Genomic DNA, 9,443 nt, shown 5'->3' on the forward strand with positions numbered 1-9,443 from the left:
GAAATTTCAGTTTCAATAGGATGATATTGATCCTAAATGTCTGAGTTTAAGCATGTGTGTGTGTGTGTGTGTGTGTGTGTGTGTGTGTGTGTGCGTGTGTGCATGTTTATGTGGTTTATGAGGACACAAATTTGTATAATGACATGGGTATGACAGCGGTATTACAATATGAAGGTGGTTTAGGTAAACAAATAAGTTACACAGTCTTGTTATTAGGTCAAGCGATAAGTCAGCTGTCAACTGTGAGGGGAAAACATTTCATATGTAGCAACTCACAACTCCAGGGTGTTTCAGAACAATTCACAACTCCAAGCTTTCCCTGCATGTCCAGTTCATATCTGTGTTATTCAGAAGGAAATTGTGGGTCATCCATGGCTGATTTATTGCCTCTCCAGACAGATGGTTAATCAGTTTCTTGGATAGGCTCTTGGAGGATTGCAGGTGTGTGCTGGATTGGAAACAGCATGGATAAATATTTTATTTACTCTCTTTTAAAATGCTAATCTTCACCCGATAGCAGCTTTTGGTGGTTAGTTCTTTATAAGTCATGCATTATGGTTTTGTTAAAGGGCTAGTTTACCTAAATATGAAAATTATGCGATCATTTAATTATTTATTAATATGATATATTTTCATATAATTGTAATAATTTGTATAGTAATTTAATATTGTAATAATATTTGATAATGATAATAATAATAATAATATTATTTTATTATTTTTGGGTGGGGGAGATACTAACAGTATATATTATATATTAATATAATATATTTTCATATATTATAAATGCAAGACTTTGTATAATAATTTCATACATTTATACTTTATTTAAATTATATATATATATGAAATTAAAATCATTTTTAATAATCTTTTTTAATACATTAATAATAACAACATTTTTGGGATAAAATAGACATAAGAATAAAAGAAATGTATTTTTTTAATATATATAAGATATTTTATTTTTGAATGAACTATTTATATTACTAACGGATAAATAAATGTTAAGCACACAGTCTAACAGCACAAGCTCATCCTATCAGGGACAAACGCTGAGCGTCTTTAGTAATTAATAGGCAGAAAGCATCCTGAGTTTGGCTGCCACTGCTCATCTGCACCGCTAGATCACTTCCAGACATATTTCAGTCTGTTTACGTCTCCTTTCCTTTGACTTTCCATCCTCTCTCTCTTTCACGCACACCTGCTTGCTCTTTTGATCCTGGATTTTTGCTATCTTAAATTAATAGGGAAATGCAATTAAAAACCATTCATGCTCATGTAAACATATCAAGAACTTTTAAATAAGGCATTTAGCCACATAATTTTAAGGATTTTGTCCTCAATCAATATCTTCCTGCCCTCTCTCTCTCTCTGTGTGACATTCTCATGAATAAGGCGCAGCCTCCAGCGCATAACATCTACTCAGTGTAATAGGCAGACATTGGAAGGTGGAGGGGCCGGAGAGGAGACATACTGAGAGTGAAACAGCAAAACACAGAGAGAGAGAGAAGGTAGGAGAGAAAGGGGAGGAAAAAGAGTCTAATGACAGCTAGAGAGGCATTCTGAGGAACTCCTCACTTTTACAAGAGGTTTGGACACTGAATGACTTTTTGTGTCTGTTTTCAACTTTCACTTTTGGGTTTTTTAAGGATAGATGATCTATGGGTCTTTTCAGAGATTTTTTAAAATGGAATTTTGACTTTTATTAGCATAACTAGAAATAGTTTTCTGTTCAAGTGGCGAAATTCTTACAGAGTGGGCTATCATCTGGAATCAGGTGGACAAGATGAGAGCAGCGTGGAGTGTCTTCTTTCTTCTTTCTGTCTGTCGGCAGCTGGCATATGGTAAAGTCTGACCTTCAGTTTAACTTTATAAGTAACTCGCTGCAGTTACACAATACCTGATTTCCTGTTTATGAATCGATGCAGTGTGAATGAGGTGGGTGTGAGCATCTCAGGGGCTGTTTTGCCACAACAAAAAGACAAAAAAAACTACAAAACTATAAAAATAATACTTATAATAATAATAATTCTATATATACTATACCATAATAATAATAATATACTATAAAATAATACTATATATATATATAATAACAGAATTAACATTAATTATAATTTTGATTATAATACTAAAATAATAATAAACGGCATGTTCTGCATGTTAAATGATTGCTTGGAATGGAAACAGCTTTTATCCAATTGTCATGGTGTAGAGAAGATTTAACCAGCGCTGTGGAAACTTAGTTTTTTTTATCCTCTCACCAGTGTTTTCCAGCACTCCAGTTCGTGCCCACGCAGAAGAAAGACTCCTCCAATCTTTGTTTAGCAACTACAACAAGCTCTCTCGTCCAGTAGCAAACATCTCAGATGTGGTTCTGGTCCACTTTGGCCTGTCCATAGCTCAGCTCGTTGATGTGGTGAGTCTCAGATCCACTCCAGCACAGCAACATCCTAATTAAAAAAAAAAAAAAAAAAAAAGTGAACGATGCTGTGTTTTTCTTTAAAAATGTGCAAAGTATGCTCACTGTAGAGTTACACACCTCTCTTATTACTCTCTTCTGCATGGATGTCCTATTTTGCTTCATAATGAACCAGGATGAGAAGAATCAGATGATGACCACAAACGTCTGGGTGAAGCAGGTAGGTTTTCATAAAAAAACAGCCCATAATTGGGCATTAATGAGATTTTTAATTGGAACTGGGCTCTTGTTGCTTCACTCTCCACCCCTGTCATACCTGCTGGTTGTGAGCAGTGATGAGCGCACATGTTTCCCTGCAGGAGTGGAACGATTACAAGCTGTGCTGGAACCCAGAGGAGTATGAGAATGTCACCTCCATCAGGATCCCCTCCGAGATCATCTGGAGACCAGATATCGTGCTCTATAACAAGTGTGTGAGGCTTTTAACAATACGGAATTCAGCCAAATCCATTTCTTAAAAATCTACATCCTCAAACACTGTTAACCTCCCGCAGTTCCAACATTGTAAGGTGCTCACATTTTTATGTTTGAAGGCAAACAGCACTTTGGGTACCTGTTAACGGTTAACTCTTTTCCTCAGGGTGATGTGGTGCTTCTTACAGAGGAAACGGGTGCATAATATTTGTACTCTTTAATCCCCCTTTAATCTTAATTCTGTATGTCTTCTGTTCATGTAGTGATAACTAGAAAACATGGGAATTAGACTGTGAGGTCTGATATGAATATTGATCTGTGCTGCCTTTATAAGATACCAGGTTCAAGCGAGTGAACATGAGATAGAAAAAACGTGACACAAAATAATGAAAAGAAAATAAGCCTTTCGTTCACGCAGTTCGACTCCAATACTTAAGTGACTCTGAGGCGGTTCTCTTACAGAATCTTTCAAAAAGACTCGTGAAATCAGTAGTTAGCAGATTGAATCAGTCTGAAGAGTCGTTCTCGGAAATGACTCAACAAACAATCTGACTCACTTCAACAAAGTTACCGTTACTTTCATTGACGTACTGTCAAGTGAAAATTAAATTACTAACTAAATTATAAACATTACTGAATGGTTGTTAATATGGCGTGTAGTGAAAAATAATTGAACCATATAATTTAGGCTATTTGTTGTTTATTTATTAAATGATGTGCTAAAAATCCTTTTTGGCTTTTTAAAATGGATAATTTAATGGATAATTAAAAACTGAGTTTCATAAGCTCAGATCAATCAGGCCTATGATCAATCAGTTCCAAAATAAAATACAAATCTTGTGCTAACTGAAAGAAAACAATTTGATAAAAAAGATTGAATTCAATATTATATTTGAAAATGATACAGCATAACAAGAATTTTTTTTTTGTAGGCCAGTAATTTTTGAGCAGGAACATCACAAGTGTAACAAAGTGGGAGGAAACAATATACTTTTTTTGGGAGTTGTAATATGCTGTGTGAGTGAAGTCAGAAGGTTTTAGTCCAATGATGTGATAATATTAACGTGTATTTTCCCAGCAGGCACACAATGTCATAAGACGTTGATATTTGGTAAATTTCGGTTGCGACGTCAATGAAATTCAATGTAAATTCAACATCTAATATCAATGTTAAATTGATGTCCAATACAGACGTCAGCTGACGTTGATATTTTGTTGTTTTTAGGTTGCGTAACCAAAATCCAATGTTAAATCAACATCAAATTGATGTCAAATACTAACGTCAACCCGATTTTCATTTTCAACCAAACTGCAATGTCTGTCCAACGTCACCTTGACGTTATATAGACGTCCTGTGCCTGCTGGGTTTGAGGAACTTTGAGGAACTTGACAAACAATGACAGAACTGTTCATCTGTATGAGCTCGGATTGCACATTTGCATTTTTTGTGAATATTGAAGCTATAACAATTACAAACTCTCTAAAATTCTCTTGATCCAATATATTTGCACTATTAGGAAGAAAGTTCTGAAAGTTGAATGGTTAAACAATTGTGTCAAAGACATCACAGCTTATTGATGGTTTGGCTCACTGTGATGTACACTGACACCATAAAGCTGTCTTTCACGTTGCTCCACCGATATTTCATTGCAGGATCTGTCTGACAGTTTTGTGTTTAATCTGCAGTGCAGACGGAGACTTTGCGGTGACTCACTTGACTAAAGCCCAGGTGTTTTACAACGGCAGGATCAAATGGAAACCTCCTGCCATTTATAAAAGCTCCTGCAGCATCGATGTCACCTTCTTTCCCTTCGACCAGCAGAACTGCAAGATGAAATTCGGCTCTTGGACGTACGATCAGGCCAAGATCGACCTGGTCAGCATGGCCAGTGACGTAGACCAGATGGACTATTGGGAAAGCGGGGAGTGGGTCATAGTAAACGCCGTCGGCACTTACAACATCAAGAAGTACGAGTGCTGTACGGAAATCTATCCAGATATCACCTACTCCTTCATCATCAGACGCCTGCCTCTGTTCTACACTATCAATCTAATCATCCCCTGCCTGCTTATATCCTGCCTGACGGTGCTGGTCTTCTACCTTCCCTCAGAATGTGCAGAGAAAATCACGCTATGCATCTCCGTCCTCCTCTCTCTGACCGTTTTCCTCCTGCTAATCACAGAAATTATTCCCTCGACCTCGCTAGTCATCCCACTCATTGGCGAGTACCTCCTCTTCACCATGATCTTCGTCACTCTCTCCATCATCATCACTGTGTTTGTGCTCAACGTCCACCACCGTTCGTCCCGCACGCACAGCATGCCACACTGGGTCCGCCAGCTGTTTCTACACCTGGTGCCCCGTTACCTGTTCATGAAACGTCCGCCTGCCTCGGGTAAGAGGAACTGTGGGAAACTGATCGAGATGATGCACAAGCCAATGGCGTCACAGTCCATGTTTCTGCGGAACAACATTCTGGATATTTCTCCGCAAACTCCCCATTTGGGCGTGATCTCGGTTGCCCAGTTGGATCAAATTCAACGGGACTCTTCCCCCAAACCCATGCTTTTCTGCAGTTCTCCCAGCAGCCAGTATTCCATCCTGCAAGAGGAAACGTCGCAAACAACTCAAACGCCGGCCCTCGGTTATACATGTGCATACACAAACAGCATCTTTGCCTCAAGCACAACTTCATTTCCAGATACTATCCTTAGTACTCTGCTACACACCATCCCGCAGGAAGGAGCCGAGTGTACAGACTGTGATATCCAAGGCCAGAGTGCAGAGAGTGTCTTCATGGAAGCCAAAGAGAGCGTTCAGGGAGCAGGGAGTTGTCAACACTGTCTTGCATCTGAGGGGACGAGTCTGCAGAAGCTTGATCACGAGGAAGCCGGGAGGTGTACCAGACATAACTTGTCCAACGCTCAGATCTTCAGCTCTAACAATGAGAGCACTACTGATCTGAACGCAGTGCAGCCGGGGAGCAATCTGTCGCAGTCCCTGCTCAAAGCCTTGGAAGGAGTTCAGTACATTGCTGACCATCTGAGAGCAGAGGATTCAGACTTTTCAGTAAGTTTTACGTATTAAAAGAGTAATTCACCTTCAGGACAAATGAAAATTCTGTCACCATTTAATCATCAACATGTCATTCCAAACTTGTGTCACTTCCTTTCTTTGGTGGAACACAAAAAAATATGTTTTGAAAATTGTCAACATTAGGGCAGTCAATTTAACACGTTCATATGATGGAAAATAGAAAATTAATGGAAAAAATAACTTGTTAAAATTAACACATTTAATGCACCCCGTCCCGGCCCAGATCTGTACGTCATCCATGCAGTTGTTGAAAAAGATGATGCAGAAGATGACTGACTGCATGATATAGCCTATGAGAATGTAGCTATGCGCCCTTAAAATTCAAGAAATGAGGGCAAAGAAATTAAAGAAATGTTTGTCTTTAGCAGTATTACATGAACACGCGTGTTTTCCCAAATATCTGCTCAGCTGCACATCTGATATTGATTTCATACAGCAAGATGTTAATATTATGTAAAATTTTAGACACAATATTGTCAATATCATTATCAATATCATTGTCATTATTTTTTTCCACAATATTGTCAATATTGTCTGTTTTTCTCAGTTTTGCCAAAGAAAATAGTTACTTGTGTTTTCAACAGTGTTTTGTTACTGAATGAATCCACGTTTTTGAACAAATCAAGTGAGCCAAGGATTCAGTGAGTCATTCATAAAAACACTTGCTTCATGATTTATTCAATCAGTCTGAAGAAATCAGTTGAATGATTGACTGAATCACTCACTCTTTCTAAAGCTACTTTTTGTAACACAATAAGGATGTTTTGGGGGGGTAATTCTTCAGCCAAAATTGATGCGGGACTAATTAATCCAGGGGCGGGGTTGGATCCACATCTAGGGGGTGGAGATGAGTAGGTTTAGGGGTGGAGATGGTAGGTTTAGGGGTGGGGATGGGTGGGTTTAGGGATCAGGGGATGGAGACGGGTAGGTTTAGGTCTATGTAAGGTGGGAGGAGTTGGATCTAGATCCAACCACGCCCCCTGGATCTTGTGTTCTGCAGCGAGGACCATCTCAATTAATCGGCACATCATTTAATTGTAATCACTTGACAGCCCAAGTTCACTCTGATTTTTTCCATTCAACAAAAGCAAACTGCCCAAGGCCTGTAAAGATCCAAAAAATAACAAAAAGCACAATAAAATAATCACAAAAGTAGTCCATATGACTAAAGCTTGTGTGACAAACAACAAACTGAAAATGTGAACTGAAAATCTTACAAAACATTTCACATGTTTTATCGTTGAAAAAACGGGCAAGTTAGTAAGTCAGATTTTGATTCAGTAACAATGATCACTTCAGTTCAGTTATTCAGTTAGTCACAATGACTATGGTAACTCATCTTTGCAAACTGTTCATTAAAACAACCAACCTATTCATTAAGGAATCAGACTACCCTGAATGCATTATGTATTTATGAGTCACTAAAATGAACCCGCTCTTATGTTCTTGAATCAGACTATTAATTGTGCCATTTTGTTGCCGTATGCAATCTTTTCAATTAATCAAATTCAATACAAACTCCAAACTAACATTCACAGCTCAGGTAAAATTGATTTCTTCAGTCGTGCTGCAGATTAGATATAAAACAGCAGGAAAACTCTGCTGTATGGTTACATTCTTGTTTGAAGTCATATGGGTTTGGAATGACGTAAGGGTGAGTAAATAAATGTTTTTGGTTGATGTATTCCTGGGAAAAAAATGCAATACAGAATAAAGTCAAATAAACACAAACTCAAAAGAACTCTAAAGGTAAACAGACTGTAAAGAGTATCCAGGATTGAACAACTTGCAATAAAAACCATGAAACATTAGATTCAAGTTCTGCTGAGGCACTTTGAACTGGCCTTTGATATTGTTATTCTTTTTTTTTTATCACTGTTCTTGCTACGCTACAAAAAACAGAAAACACTGTTCTCTCACAGGAAAGTAGCCATCCAAAAAAATCAATTATGAGAGGGAAAGACACGAGTGGAAAATATATCATGATATCTGAAACGAATGAATCTCCTTTTTTCCCACCAGGTGAGGGAAGACTGGAAATATGTTGCCATGGTGATTGATAGAATATTCCTCTGGATGTTTGTGCTGGTGTGCATTCTGGGGACCGTCGGACTCTTCCTCCCACCGTGGCTGGCTGGAATGATCTAGATCCTCGTGTGGAGTCTCTGATTGGCTCTGTGTGGGTGGGGAATGGCCTTGTCAATCACACTTGACTTCAGTGACCTCATTAAACATTCACTGTCATGGAAATTAAGTGATGTTTAATGTCAGTGCTTCTCGGTGTAACAGGAAGTTAATAGTGGGATTCTGTGCACTTAAAGGACTGTTTTGGGTTAAATGCAAGTGAATGAAAAATAAAATAAAATAAAATGAAACTGATGTGAACATTTACTCTTTCAAAATCAATGATTTTCTTTATTCTGTTGAATATATGGAGGAATTTTAAAGAGGATTGCTCTTTTCCATCCAAATACAATGTAGCTTTGAGATTTAACAGTTCACCCAAAAACGAAAATTGTGTAATTTACTACCCTTATTTCAGACCTGTATGAGTTTCCTCCTCCTGCTGAACACAAAAGATATTTAGAAGAATGTGGGTAACCAAACAGTTGGTCCCCATTGACTTTCATACTATTTTTTTCATCATTAATCATATTTAAGTGAACCATGACTTTAAAAAGCGCACAAAAGCATTTTTAAAGTGCCACATACGACTCGTTTTCTATATTCCGAGTCTTCTGAGGTCATATGAGGTCATCAGTCTGTGTGCAGTAAAATTGCACCTGGAACCTTCCTTTAAAGAAAACTGAGTTGATTCAGTCTGTCACTATATAAATATCTAAAACATAGACATAAACAAAAAAATACATCGACCTTATGGTTTACAATGGAACAGATGTATTTACATTAATATTTTTCCCCTATTCTGAGAACTCACCCTTCGCTGGGAATTTGATTGACAGGCGATCTGACCGATCATAGAACTTGAACTGATTGACGTCTTACCTTCTCATGTTTATTCATGTTTACTCTGTGCGGTTAAAATAAAGAGATTATCGGTTCATGTGCCGCTTGAACTGAGGCGCTACAGCGATCTGTCATGACACCTGAAAGAGCCACAAAACTGCATTAAAAAAAATTTATATATATATATATATATTCTTCTAAAAAGTTTATTTACAAATAAAAAAAAAGACAATTTGAAAGCTGAAACTTTCTCATAAGAAAATGATGAGTTCTGTCTTTTCTGTGAAAAATACATCCCTTAGCAAAGAGGACACTGACAATGTGATGACAGTCAAGACAGGTTACTTCTGGTATGAAACGTGTCAGTGTTCAAATTTTGCCATTTTTTAATGAAATTCAAGTGGCATGTGAACCGTTTTAACATTTACTTAAAGGGGTCATTGGATGCCCATTTTCCACAAGTTCATATGATTCTTTAGG

At 37.7% G+C, this 9,443-nt stretch overlaps 1 protein-coding gene across 1 annotated transcript; it reads left to right on the plus strand.

The window, feature by feature from the left end:
* Positions 1–1,789: 1,789 nt before the first annotated feature.
* Positions 1,790–8,144, plus strand: LOC306854970 (neuronal acetylcholine receptor subunit alpha-4-like; the record flags this gene model as incomplete). The annotated part of the gene is made up of 6 exons (XM_079393319.1): positions 1,790–1,847; positions 2,271–2,422; positions 2,601–2,645; positions 2,785–2,894; positions 4,586–5,969; positions 8,019–8,144. 6 exons carry the CDS (start codon positions 1,790–1,792, stop codon positions 8,142–8,144), a joined length of 1,875 nt encoding a protein of 624 aa, XP_079249445.1.
* Between the last annotated feature and the right edge of the window lie 1,299 nt (positions 8,145–9,443).

Source organism: Barbus barbus (genome assembly GCF_936440315.1).
Source record: "Barbus barbus genome assembly, chromosome: 35".
Lineage (NCBI taxonomy): Eukaryota > Metazoa > Chordata > Actinopteri > Cypriniformes > Cyprinidae > Barbus > Barbus barbus.